This window comes from Lupinus angustifolius, chromosome LG10 (genome assembly GCF_001865875.1).
Source record: "Lupinus angustifolius cultivar Tanjil chromosome LG10, LupAngTanjil_v1.0, whole genome shotgun sequence".
Taxonomy (NCBI): Eukaryota; Viridiplantae; Streptophyta; class Magnoliopsida; order Fabales; family Fabaceae; genus Lupinus; species Lupinus angustifolius.
In genome coordinates this window covers 13,704,537-13,718,594 of record NC_032018.1, presented here as the reverse complement: position 1 = coordinate 13,718,594, position 14,058 = coordinate 13,704,537, and the positions used below count along the sequence as shown (strand labels likewise).

General features: G+C 35.8%; 1 protein-coding gene across 2 annotated transcripts in view; it reads left to right on the top strand.

The window, feature by feature from the left end:
• LOC109358462 (myosin-15-like) overlaps window positions 2,245-14,058 on the top strand; it is a 28,503-nt gene continuing 16,689 nt past the window's right edge. Inside the window, exons 1-17 of one of the 2 annotated variants that reach the window (XM_019602694.1) lie at window positions 2,245-2,516; window positions 2,623-2,769; window positions 3,879-4,024; window positions 4,150-4,309; window positions 4,434-4,492; window positions 5,110-5,266; window positions 5,429-5,578; window positions 5,689-5,825; window positions 6,403-6,549; window positions 6,668-6,769; window positions 7,080-7,137; window positions 7,268-7,369; window positions 7,916-7,953; window positions 8,029-8,155; window positions 8,250-8,423; window positions 8,592-8,723; window positions 9,306-9,415. In XM_019602694.1, coding sequence (XP_019458239.1) covers window positions 2,394-2,516; window positions 2,623-2,769; window positions 3,879-4,024; window positions 4,150-4,309; window positions 4,434-4,492; window positions 5,110-5,266; window positions 5,429-5,578; window positions 5,689-5,825; window positions 6,403-6,549; window positions 6,668-6,769; window positions 7,080-7,137; window positions 7,268-7,369; window positions 7,916-7,953; window positions 8,029-8,155; window positions 8,250-8,423; window positions 8,592-8,723; window positions 9,306-9,415 — 2,069 coding nt within the window. In that variant the 5' untranslated portion in view covers window positions 2,245-2,393. Of the gene's footprint in view, window positions 2,517-2,622; window positions 2,770-3,858; window positions 4,025-4,149; window positions 4,310-4,433; window positions 4,493-5,109; window positions 5,267-5,428; window positions 5,579-5,688; window positions 5,826-6,402; window positions 6,550-6,667; window positions 6,770-7,079; window positions 7,138-7,267; window positions 7,370-7,915; window positions 7,954-8,028; window positions 8,156-8,249; window positions 8,424-8,591; window positions 8,724-9,305; window positions 9,416-14,058 lie in introns of those variants that run through there. The other variant, XM_019602695.1, reaches the window with a different exon arrangement.

Here is a 14,058-nt window from a genome sequence, read left to right as displayed (position 1 = left end):
GTGACAACACCATTTCTAACCCTGTTCTCCAATTTCTTAACCAAATTAATCAAATAACTCTATAGCTTTTTTATAATATCTAGAGTAAAATTAATTTATTGTAAAAACCTATTGACGAGATATAAACTGTTAATATCTAGATCAAGTAGGATTACACAATTTCTATTTTCTCTTTTCATGTCAAAAGCTCCCTCTATAACTTTTTTTGGAAATATTTATTTAATTATGGTTTTTGTTCTATTCTTAGTATTGCATGGCTGATTTGGATATACTTTTGACAGGTGTTTTTATACCTTTTATTTTAGTAAATATATTTTTGAAGAAGAGAATATTTAAACAATTTTTAATAAATACTTATTTTAGAGTGCTATTATAGAATTTTTATACCACATAACCACTACAAATTGTAAGTTTTTGAAAAGGCTTACTCTTTCTTGTACTTATTATACCTTTTATAATGTTATGTGCTATCTAAATAAACTTAAAACCCACTCATCAATGTATTTTTCCATATGAAATTTATGTAAGAGAAAAATACTACAAATACATGAATCTTTGTCTTGGTTTATAAAGAGATCAAGAAGAAGAGGATTTAAAACTTATCTCAACCGCTTGAAAAAAGGAGGATAAATATGACACCGTGAACAAAGGTGACGAGTGTTGGAAAGTAAGTCCTACGTTGCCTACCTCATTGTCTCGGTAATGACTTAGATACCTGTTGAGTTACTCCTCTTATTACCAATTGGTTTTGAGATGAAACCTTAACATGGTATCAGAGCCAGAGCCCAACTTCTTTCCGGTTGTCATGAGGCAAAATATATCCTTTAGTTATGGGTCAAATGTAACCATTCGCCTGATCTAGTAGACTTATGTGGAGGGGGCATGTTGAAAAGTAAGTCTCACATTACCTACCTCATTATCTCAGTAATGGTTTAAATACATGTTAGACTACTCCTCTCATTGCCAATTGGTTTTGAGATGGAATCTGAACAATGAGAACCCTACCAATGTAATATTAGAGCAACCACAATGATTGTTTGATTGTTGTTAAGGTTGTTCTTAATGGAATAAGAACATTCTTACTCTGTTCTCCACTATGTCATTCTTATTTTCTCTGTTTTTAGTTTTTAAATAAGAATAATTATTGTTTGTTCTTGGCCAATAGAAAATGAGGAGAGAGGTAAATGTTTTGGGGAAAAAGTAGATGTTGTGAGAGGTAAATGTTTTGGGGAAAAAGTAGATGTTATGAGATCCAAATAAGAATAAAAATAATATTTATCATTGTGAAAAAATAGATGTTGTTTTTATTTCATAAGGAGTTATAATAAATTATAAAATAATACATGATACTCAAATAAGAATATAGAATTTGTTTGTTTTTGTGGATGCTGTTATGTATTGTGTCTTAGAAACATCCTATGTCAAAATATTATTAAACCAAAACTAATTAAGTTTATCAACAAATTAATAATTAGTCCTCCGAATTTATATACATATTACACTTCACACTTATTATTAGAACCTTTTACATCATTACCACTAATAGTAATAGATTTACATATCCTAATTCAGTATAAAAGCACTTATTCACATAAAGTTGAAAATCCTTACATTCCAGCAAACAAGTATTTTTATTTTATGAAAACCCGTGAAGCTATAAAAAAAACAAGACAATTTCACATCAATTAAGACGAGTCATCATATTATTTTTGGATGGGATGATTTTAGTGAGGATGAATATTAGAATGTGAGGTACATATTAGTTTTATGATCACTAATTTTTTATTTAAAATTAATTTAAAATTTACCTTCTTAATTTTTGTAAAGTCACATATCACTATCTCCCCTAATATCAGAGATGAAGATCACATGTTTTATTTGATATCTCATACTAATAAGAAAAATTCATTTATTTAAAAAGAAAAATGATAAAAATAGAAATTAATATTTTAATATTATTTCATAAAAATTTAATTGATTTATGGCAAGAAATAAAAAAATTATAGGACAAATACACGGCACTTTTTTTATTTATTTATGTCTCCTAACTATTTTGCATGTGACGTGGGAAGATTGTAAAAGAGAAAAAGTGGTAAATAATATATAATTTCTTAAGTATGAACAATTCAGTGATTCACTTGCAATAACCTTAATAAAGGTGGTGGGTGACGTGTTGTATACATCACGGTCTCTAATAAAATACTCATCACTCTTAAATCTTAATAGCTCCGTCAATTTTGATTTTGTCATAATAACTGTGTGTCTCTCTTAATAGCGGGAACCCGAAACCCCCATTTTCTTCATACCTCTCTTTTTGTCTCACTCTTCTTTCTCTCTTAGGGTTTCAAATTTCAAATTTCAAATTTCATCTTCGCAACTTGAACCAAGTAACTATGATTTTTCACAAGGGCTCAAAGGTTTGGGTTCAGGACAAGGATTTCGTTTGGGTGGATGCTGAAGTTCTCGATTCTTCTAGTAACGGCACCATCCACCTCGTAACCGTTTCCGGCAAGACGGTTAGTAACTGAGTCAGCGTGTTACGAGTCACGAGTTTACTGTATTGCTTGTGTGTGTGTGTGTGCTATTTGTGTTTTGATGTTGGTGATAATTTGTGATGTGCAGGTTGTTTCTTCACCGGAGAAATTGTTGCCGAGGGACGCCGATGAAGATGAGCATGGTGGAGTTGAAGATATGACTAGGCTGGCTTATTTGAATGAGCCAGGAGTGTTGTACAATCTTCGTAGAAGATATGTGCTCAATGATATCTATGTGAGTGTTCTGTGGTGTTAATTTAATGTTTCTACTTTTTATATGGTCAATTGAAGTTAAGAATGAGCTTATTTATGAGTTTAGAGTGTTGCGGTTAAATTTGTGTGTTAAATGAATGCAAATTATCAGTTTCTAATTTTTAGATGGTCAATTCAGGTTGGATATGAGTGTATTTATTAATTATTACTCTAGACTCTTTACTCTCAATGTGAATGTTGATTGCATGCAATTTATCAGTTTATTTTCTACTTTCTAGATGGTCAGTTTAATTTGAATATTAGTTTATTTATTACCTTAGTCTTTTACTGTCAAACATGTGGGTACCAAGAAAATTGAAATATGGTTTTAAATTTGGACTGAGATAGATGATTTTTGCTAAGATGAGGCGAGCATTAGAGATCACATACTAAGAAGCATGAATTTGGATATGGGTCACAAATACAATACAACAGAAATACGTTGATATGGAAAAAAATCATAAAATAATTGAATGATATATAAACGAAAAGTATATGAAGTGTATCAAAGTTTCGATAAGATATGGACCAATACACAACCAATTTGGAGTACATGTGCTACATAGTCACCATGTTTACAAAAATTGATTGAAATTCATTAGTTTCAATATGGTTAATTAAGGTTAGTTCATTTATGACTTTAGTAATTTAGAAATGGATAAATGGTGTTTGGTGAGATGAGTTGGGAACTTGTGCATTAGGGGTTGCCGCATTAGTGAATTGTATGTTCTCTGTTAGTTAGGGATTATCATGTAACTCATGTTGCCATTGAAAAATAGTGTTCATTGTATAATTATTATTCTTAGCAGCTTTGGATTTCACAAGTATGTCTATGAATCATATGACATCTGATATATGCTTTCTTGGTAGTTAGCACTTTCCGCATGATATTTTAAATACTGCTTACATTTATGAGGACTTTTATGTATGCACTATGCTTTTATAACTTCACTTTCTTTTTTGGGGATTTCAATCAGTATACTTGTTTTTAACTCATGGTTGTTACTACCTACTAATATTAATTAAAAACATTTTTCGTTTGTATGTGAACTGTCATTTATTCCTTTGGCCTGATTTGTTTGTCTTCATTAGACATATACAGGGAGCATTTTAATAGCTGTTAATCCCTTCACGAACCTTCCTCATTTGTATGAGACCCATATGATGGAGCAATATAAGGGAGCGCCACTTGGTGAGCTTAGCCCTCATGTTTTTGCTGTCGCTGATGCATCTTATAGGTTAGTACGCATATCGTATCAGTTTTTTTATTTCATAATTTATTATTTTATATTTTGAAAATATATTTGCAGTTTGCCATTTTATGTTACGAATTAGTGAGCTTTTGTTGGTCATGATGATTTAGAGCAATGATGAATGAAGGTAAAAGCCAATCTATCTTGGTCAGTGGTGAAAGTGGCGCTGGAAAAACTGAGACAACAAAATTGATTATGCAGTATCTTACCTATGTTGGTGGACGTGCTGCTGGTGGTGATGATAGAACAGTTGAACAACAAGTTCTTGAAGTAAGCTATTCTTGAATCTGGTGATTCCAATCAAAATCACGAGTTTGACAATTAACTACGTCCAAATTCCAAGTCTTATTTAGGCATCAATATGGGATACTAATTTCACTTTTGCTTGGTCCAGTCAAATCCGCTTTTAGAGGCATTTGGTAATGCAAGGACTGTCAGGAATGATAATTCAAGGTGACATTATTTATTTCTACTTTACTGCTTGCCATTTACGTTAACTTTCTTGTCGTTTGTGATTTTTTAAGTTATTTGCTATCCCCTGTAAAACTTAACAAATAAGATATGAGTTGTCTTATGATCATGTCCAATATATGTGACTATCCAAAGCATGTTTAGTTGGAAATTTTTAATGAAACCAGTAATATTTGATATTTGTATGGAATGTCAGTCCACTTTGGGTAGAAAAAAATTATGGTATTTTTAATAATAACTGGTTCTTGTATATTAGGGAATTTAGATTCAGTAGCAATCAAGTTAGGAATGGTGGAGTGTTGAAGTTTGAGAGATTTAAATCTGAAAGAATAAGACTTATGTGGGTGAAAAAATATTACTTAAATTTGTCCTGGTTTACAAGAAGATGAAGGTTTTTCAATATGAGCTTATTTGATGGACAATCACGCTATCTGTGTTTTCTGGTGATTCCACAATGCTTTATGTTTTTGTGCAAACATTTACGGTGTATCAGTGTCCAATACTATTGCATTTATAGTGTAGTAATGCCAGCTTCCAAATACTCTTTCACTGAAATTAGTTTTGCTCATTGCCTCATATTGTTATTATTTTGGTTGCAGTCGTTTTGGGAAGTTTGTTGAAATTCAGTTTGATTCAAATGGAAGAATATCTGGTGCTGCAATTCGAACTTACTTACTGGAAAGATCACGAGTAGTTCAGATAACGGATCCCGAAAGAAATTATCACTGCTTTTATCAGTTGTGTGCATCTGAAAGGGTAATGAATTTCTTTTGAAACCATTTATTTAGTTTGTATTTTGGGGTTAGTATTGCCAGCATAATGCAATATTTTGCATTGTGCATGTGCAGGTTATGGTTCTCATAATGTCATGGTCAAAGTATTAATCGTTATACTTATAATTGGGCTGCCTCATTTTAGGATGCAGAGAAGTATAAGTTAGCACATCCTAGCCACTTCCACTATTTAAATCAAAGTAAAGTCTATGAACTAGACGGTGTAAGAAATGCTGAAGAATATGTGAATACGAGGAGGGCAATGGATGTTGTTGGCATAAGTAATGAGGACCAGGTGGGATAACGTTTCCATTATTTTATCTTTTGCTTTATTTCTTGCGTTCAGAGATAATTATATCCATAGCCCTCTCTTTAATTATTGATATCATTTGTTCCTATTGTTAGGAAGCCATATTTCGTGTTTTAGCTGCAATTTTACATCTGGGAAACATTGAATTTTCTCCTGGAAAAGAGCATGATTCATCAGTGATAAAAGATGAAAAATCAAGATTTCATATGCAGATGGCGGCTAATCTTTTCATGTACGTGGTTGTTCTGATTGAAATATTATGTTCTTGAAATGAATTATAGCTTAGCTATATTTTTTTACTCTAGTTGGCAATTCAAAAAGCAAATACATTTTTTTGTTGAAAATATTTTGCATTCATTTATGATTCTGCTCCATTAGTTTCTGTTAGTAAGGCTAAGGCCATGTAGAGTACATGGACATTGGACAGTGTATCTACCTAAAATATTGCAGGAAAAAGTGGAAATGGTAAAATTTCTATGTACAGCAGCATTGCCTAAGAAGTGCTTTGTCTGGAAACAAATGTGGACATTGCAAAGATAAATCTAAACAATTAAATTATTAGATATATCCGAACAAGAGCCCATGCACCCCCGGAGAAAAGAAAAAGTAGAATTTGGCTCCTAGTCCAGTGGGAAATTGGGTTTCTCTGTGATCATGCGGTGCCTATTTTTTTTATTTCTAATATTGTTGAAATGACAGTGATACACACTGAGTTGGATTATTGGTTGTTTGTATTTGAAGATGTAATGGCTGGTCATAGTTTTTTTGTCCTTCGCTGAACTGAATGACTAAATTTTTTACTTCACTAGGTGTGATGTAGACTTACTACTAGCAACATTGTGTACTCGTTCGATACAAACCCGAGAAGGATCTATTGTCAAAGCCCTTGATTGCAATGCTGCTGTTGCTGGTCGGGATGTTTTGGCAAAAACTGTTTATGCTCGTTTATTTGATTGGTATACTTATGGTCATGCAAAATAAAAAAAACATATCCTTTTTATTTTGTATAGTTTATGGTGACATTTTTATTTTTTATCATTTTGGGTAACTGCCATCCTGTTTGTGTCATACCAGGCTTGTTGATAAGATAAATAGGTCTGTTGGGCAAGATACTAATTCCCAGATGCAAATTGGAGTTTTGGATATTTATGGTTTTGAATGCTTTAAGGACAATAGGTAAGTTGCTGTCAATTGCATTAGTGTTTTACAATTTCTGAAGTTGTGTTTTTGTTATATATGACATTTTCAATGTTGCGGCCATCTCACTATTTGCGATACCATTATAGCATATTTGTAGTTGGCCACTATCTGGGATTAACCACTATTGTAGTAAATTATGCTCAAGCTTTTGTTTAGTATCATCCCTTGATTTTTTCTTTGTATTTCCATTGTTAGATTTTAATTCTTTCACTTATGTAGTTTATTTGAATTGGTAATTTTTCATTATGGTTGTGTTATACAATGCAATGCCATTCACTTACTACAGTTTTGAGCAATTCTGCATCAATTTTGCGAATGAAAAGCTCCAGCAACATTTTAATGAGGTATGGATGTGTTATTGTATGTTTATATGTATCCACTAAGTTAATGCCTTGGTGTTTTAATTTGGAGTTGCTGATGTCATTTTCTCTTCCTTCTTTTCTTATGTCTTCTCTTTCATGTAATTTCTTCCAGCATGTATTCAAGATGGAGCAGGAGGAGTACAGTAAAGAAGAAATTAACTGGAGTTACATTGAGTTTGTAGACAACCAAGATGTTTTAGATTTGATTGAAAAGGTTTTTAGATATTGTTTTCTCTTTAGCTGGGAGTTTTATAATTTTTATGAATTTACATTCACATGAAGTATTATACATCTTCATATATTATTGATTGTTTCATGCATAGTGGGGGGGGGGCGTATAGGTCTAAAATAGTGGTGGCTGATTAGTTGTGAAGAACCTATGTTTTTGTCAATATTATTACAGCAGGTTAGACTGTTAGATATACTAAAACTGCATGAGGTCCCATGGTAGGAAGGCAGCTAGTCAGTAGTCGGTGATATATAGAAACTTCTTTTGTCTGATTCTACACTATAGGTCTTATGTTTGGATGCTTACAAATATATCTTTTATTGAATAATTGTTAAGACTTGCCTATATGGAAATTAGGATTCACATAATCATAATCTATCCACAACAAAGTAATATAATTTGATTAGGAAGTGCACCACTAAGATATGCATCTTACTGATGTGCTTGTTAGTCATTTGCTTTGACTGGGTTTAATTTATGTGTGGCTGTAATTTCAGTTTCTTTTGGACTTATTATTGCATTCTTGTGCAGAAACCCATTGGTATTATTGCTCTGTTGGATGAAGCCTGGTATGTTTGAGTTCTTTACTATGCATTGATGCAATATCAAATTTATCCTCAACCCTTAGTTTGTTGTCCTTGCAGCATGTTTCCAAGATCGACACATGAAACATTCTCAACAAAGTTATTTCATCATTGTAACTCTCATCCTAGGTTGGAAAAGGAAAAGTTCTCACAGACAGATTTTACCATGTCTCATTATGCTGGAAAGGTGATTCTGTGTTCTCGTACTTTCTCATGTTTTGGACACGAAATCTTGTTATGTAATGTTACAGATTTCAAAGAGGCCGGCTGCTTTTATGCAGGTTACTTATCATACAGATACATTCTTAGACAAAAACCGTGATTATGTTGTTGTAGAACATTGTAATCTATTATCTCTTTCAAAATGCCCCTTCGTGTCTGGTCTTTTTCCTCTGTTAGCAGAGGAACCTTCAAGATCATCGTACAAGTTTTCTTCTGTGGCTTCTAGATTTAAGGTGTGAAGATCTACATCCTTTTCATATTTGACATTATGTTGCTAAAGTATTTGAACATCAACTTTATGACCATATTGTACAGGTTACTAATGCATTTGAATGTCAATTTTATGTTGCTTATCTATTTTTTTGGGGGACTTGTCTGTATTCGCTGGATGGGAATCTCAGCAACAACTTCAAGCACTCATGGAGACCCTCAAGTCAACAGAACCTCATTACGTACGATGTGTGAAGCCAAATTCTTTGAATCGACCACAAATGTTTGAGAATGCAAGCGTCAGACACCAATTGCGCTGTGGGGTCAGTAGTTTAGATATTTGTTAAACCCTTTAACTGGAGCTGTTATAACATGAGACAGGTTTCTGGCATGTCAATTAATATTGGAGCTGTTATAGATTTGTTAAAGTTATAGAATCAAAACGGGGGTTTAGATGTTGTGGAAAATGTAATGGCAATATTTGTTTGGTGTTTTCAACATATTTGTTTATATACTTAAGAATGCTCATATTTCATGGAGAGTTCTTTGTTCATGTTCTTAAACATTTTGTTCAATACGGCTGTCTTTTTGCTGTGGCTTTGTTATGCTCTGTTTTCCTAAATGAATTGAGTTTGAAAGAGCTTTATTCTTTTAATATACCCTATAGATTTTCTTTTCCTCTATCTTTATGTTGTCTATTAGTAATTCTTTTCCTCTGAATAGATAAATGATATGACTTCCAACTACATATTTACATGCACACACAAAGTGTCACTTGGGGTTGATTCAAATATTCATGCACACAAGTTGACCATTATCCACATGTTTGTCTTGTCTTTTTGGCTTACCTCCTAGTAGATTCTAATTTATGAAGCATATTTTTGACATATTTCTATTATATTCAGGGTGTCCTTGAGGCTGTTCGGATAAGTCTGGCAGGTTATCCTACTCGAAGGACTTACTCAGAGTTTGTAGATCGCTACGGGGTAATAGCCCTGGAATATATGGATGGAAGGTGAGTTTACTGTTCTTGCTTGGCTGAAGTGTTTAGGTATAGCTTTGGAAAAGATCTATTTTGTTGGTTTTAATGTTCTAAAAATCAAATTGCCAAAGGGTCCCTAAGCTATATATTAATTCTAATGATCCCAAGATTGGCATTTCAAACATTCTCTCTCAAGCTCGAGTGGAGTGTAAAGATCAAATGCTCTAAGCTTGTTATAAATATAATGACATTGAGGACATCAAAGAGACTGAGTAGGTGTCTTCTAACTGATTAGTGGAGTTCAGAAAAGTTATAGTTATCTCTCAAAAACATTTTTTTCACAGACAAAATGGCGACCAACCTCTATATGTTGAATTGAAAGCAATGTGCAGTCTTTCTTGATTATGACAATTGACCTTCTTAGGTCCTATCTTACTGAACTTCAATCCTTAAATAAGTTGTGTTAACCATGTGTTTGCATGTAGTAAGAGGCTCTTAAGCTTGCATCTCGAAACCCAGTAACAATAGTCTAACGTGTATACCCAAGTCAATGAGGCAGACAATGTAGAACTGTTCGTGGGCAGTTCCTGATTTCCGGGGGAATATAGTAGTCTTTGAACTTGAAATATTCAGTATCCCCACTGCCCTTGTGCTCAATTTTGAGGAAAAGAAATGGGAGTCTTTAAACCACTTTCGTAATGCAGTGGTTTTCTGGTTTAGTCAATTAGTCCTATGTGGGTGGTGTAGCTAGTTAGTTAACTATTTTACAAAAAATAGTTATTAATAATTACTTTACCAGATCGCATTTTTCAAAAAAACTACTGTACCGGATCATGGGTTGACTTCCCTGTAATATTGATAGGCCACTGGCCCATTTGTATGAGTAGGAGAAAAGATAGAAGGATAAGGTGGGAAATGTTGTACATGAAGGAGGTGCGGGGGAGTTATTTGGCTGAGAGAAGGAAATGAGTAACAATCAGAATCTGGCATGAGGGGAGTGATAACACCGGTAAAAGAATGCACAAAAAATGAGAAGGAATCGTATAAAATCGATTTGGAATCAATTCAATTCCGAATACTAATACCTCTTTTATTGAATGCAAGAATTGGAGAAGAATACAATGATGGACCCTAATTGATTCCCTGAATCAATTCCACGTTACAAGGTTGATTCCCTGAATCAATTCCCCTTTCTACATAATACTTCAAAACTAACTACAATAACCTATGGTTTCCCCTACCCACGGCAGTTACCAAAACTGCTCCAAGGGTTTATTCTCACGCTGCCACGTGGACTAGCGGCTGCTACGTGGCCTCCTCTGATACACCCTTGTGATGGGTGGTCTCTTCTGCATCCTATCAATACCCCATCCCAGAAGAACCAACTTGTCCTCAAGGGCAAATTGAGGAAAAGCTTTTTGCATTTGCGCCGCCGACTCCCACACATTCTCTCACTCCGGCGAACCCTCCCACTGCACCGACACCTCAACATTTCCACTATGATCGACACGGTGTCGTAAGATTTCCGCCAGTTGTACCTTCAACTCTAACTCCTCTAACAACATCAATGGAAGGGGTTGAGATTGTTGAGTCAGTTTGAAAGCCTTTTTCAACAAAGAAACATGGAACACGAGATGAACTCGTGTATGATTAGGCAATGCCAACCGATAAGCTATCGGCCCAATGCGCTCCAAAATTCGATACATCCCATAGAACTTAGCCGACAACTTGGCCGAAGGTCTTGAAGCTAGAGTTTTCAACCTATACGGTTGAAGTTTCAAGAACACCCAATCTCCCACCTCAAACTCAACCTCACGTCTATATTTATCTGCTTGAGCCTTCATCAAATCTTGGGCACATAACAGATTTTGCCTCAACTCTTGAATAAATATACACCCTTTTCAAAGCTTTATATGGAAGGGATCCTTCCTCTACCTTCGACGTAAACGTATACCCCTTAATCAAAATCGGAGGATCCCTTCCATATAAAGCTTTGAAAGATGTCATCCCTGCAGAAACGTTGTACGTAGTGTTAAACCAAAATCAGCCCACGAAAGCCATTCTACCCATTTCTTCGGCTTGGGTCTCACAAAACATCGGAGATACGTTTCCAAACTGCGATTCACCACCTCGGTTTGCCCATCAGTCTGAGGATGGTAAGTTGTGCTGTACTTTAAACGAGTACCTTCCAATCGAAATAGCTCCTGCCAGAAGTGGCTCAGAAAGACCTGATCACGATAAAAAACTATCGATGACGGAAACCCATGCAACCTTACCACCTCCTTCACAAACACAATAGCTACATCCTTAGTAGAATAGGGATGTCCAAGGGGATAAAAGTGGGTATATTTTATGAGCCGGTCAACCACCACAAAAATGGTATCCTTGCCACTAGATCACGACAATCCAGATATGAAATCCATAGAAATATCTTGCCATACTTGAGTAGGAGTAGGTAGCGGCTGCAAAATGCCTCCAGGTGCCAATGTGGAATACTTTTGTCGTTGATAAACATCACACGCCTCGACATACTGCTTCACATAACCACGCATGCCGTCCGAATAAAAGAAACTAGAAACCTGCTTGTAGGTGTGGAAGAACCCCGAGTGCCCTCCCAGCTACACTATCATGGCACTTCGCTAAAATCAGAGACAACTTATCAGACGTCTTGGGCAACATCAATCTCCCCTTATACAACAATTGCCCTGCCTGAAACTGGAAACCCGGATTAGAGGCTGGATTTTCTGCCAAATCCAGAATCACCCTCCTCCACTTCGGTTCTCGCTGAACCTCTTGGAACTAACCCTCGACATCTCCTACATTAATCACCGAGATTGCCGAAAAATAGACCTTCCTTGATAGGGGTGGCAATATGGGCTTGGCCTGACGGGCCAACCCGTTCGGATAGCTATTTTAGTGGGCCGGGCTGAGGATTTTAGCCCAAAAACCCATATTCAGCCCGTTTTAGTAGCCCGTTTTTTAGACGGGCCAAGACGGGCTGGGCTGGCCCGACGGGCCATTGTTAAAAAATAGAAAAACTAAAGTGTATGACAATGTGTTGTGCGTGGTGCATGACAACTGGTTTCTTCTTTAGAATTTACAAGTTTTAAGCTAAGATGTTATGTTGTTATTGTAATATTGTAGACTTATGTTTGTGATTTTTTGTTTTAAAAGACATTTATCAAGTTTGTTGATTATTTTTTGTCTAAAAGTTTTAATTATGTAAATTTTGGAGCAGGAAACAGGCCAGCCCGTCAGCCTGCCAGCCCTGCAAAATATGGGCCGGGCTGGCATTTTGAGCCCTTTTAAAAATAAAGGCCGGGCCGGGCCAACCCTTATTTTGGCGGGCCAAAGGCGGGCTGGGCCGGGCCGGCCCAGCCCACATTGCCACCCCTATTCCTTGATACTGCATCGGCCACAGAATTTTCCTCCCTGGTTTGAACTGAATCTCAAAATCCAAACCAATAAGCTTTCTGTCCATTTAAACTGTTCCTCATTGAAAAGCCTCTGATCTGTAAGGAATGTCAAACTCCTTTGGTCCGTTTTAATGACAAAGTGGCGGCCCATTAGATAATGCTTCCACTTTTGCACGGCTTGAACCAACGCCATCAATTCTCGTTCATATACCGACTTCAATTGGGATCTAGTTGATAACCCTTTACTCCCAAAAGCTAAAGGGCGACCCTCCTGCATCAAAACCGCCTCAATCCCCTTACTGGAAGCATCGGTTTCTCAAACAAATGTCTTCGAAAAGTCTGGTATGACCAACATGGGTAAACTGACCATGGTTGCCTTTAGAGTCTGAAAAGCAATAGTAGCGTATTCGGTCCACACAAAGTTATATTTTTTCAATAAATCCGTGAGAGGCTTGACAAATCTTCCATGCCCTTGCACAAACCTACGGTAGTAACCTATGAGACCCAGAAATCCCCTTAAACTCTTTAAATCGCGGGGCATAGGCCAAGAATTCATAGTAGTCACTTTAGATTCATCGGCTGCCCCTCTTGAGTCAGAGATAATGTGGCCCAAATATTCTAAACTCGGCTTAGCAAAACTGCATTTCTTGTTAACCTTCAATGAATTCGCGTGTAAGGCGGTCAATACCTCCTTTAACTGCTTTTCATGAGATTTCTCATCCTGATTGTATACTAGTATATCATCAAAGAAGACCAACGCAAACCGTCGCAGATAGGGCCATAATACCTCATTCATAAGGGCCTGAAAAGTTGAAGGTGCATTAGTGAAGCCAAAAGGCATAACAACAAACTCATAATGACCTTCATGGGTTTGGAAAGCTGTCTTTTCAATATCTTCGCTCCACATCTGAATCTGATGATATCCCTACTTTAAGTCCAATTTGGTGAAGATGGTGGCCCCTTCAATCTCATCCAACAATTCCTCAATAACATGAATATGAAATTTGTTGGGTGTAGTCACCTTGTTAAATGCTGTAATTCTCCTCCTCTTGGCCAAACACCTTCACTAACTGATTTCGGTCCGTAATTTCCAACCGTGTTACATCCCCAAAACTGTCCTGTTTTCCCTCTCCGGCTATTTTTAACTCTACGGTTACAGTTCTAGAGTAAGGATTGCTTCTCTGACTATCTCCACTTCGGCTTGCATAACTATACGAGCCCTTCTTACTCAATATTACATTTTTTTGTTCAATCAATAGC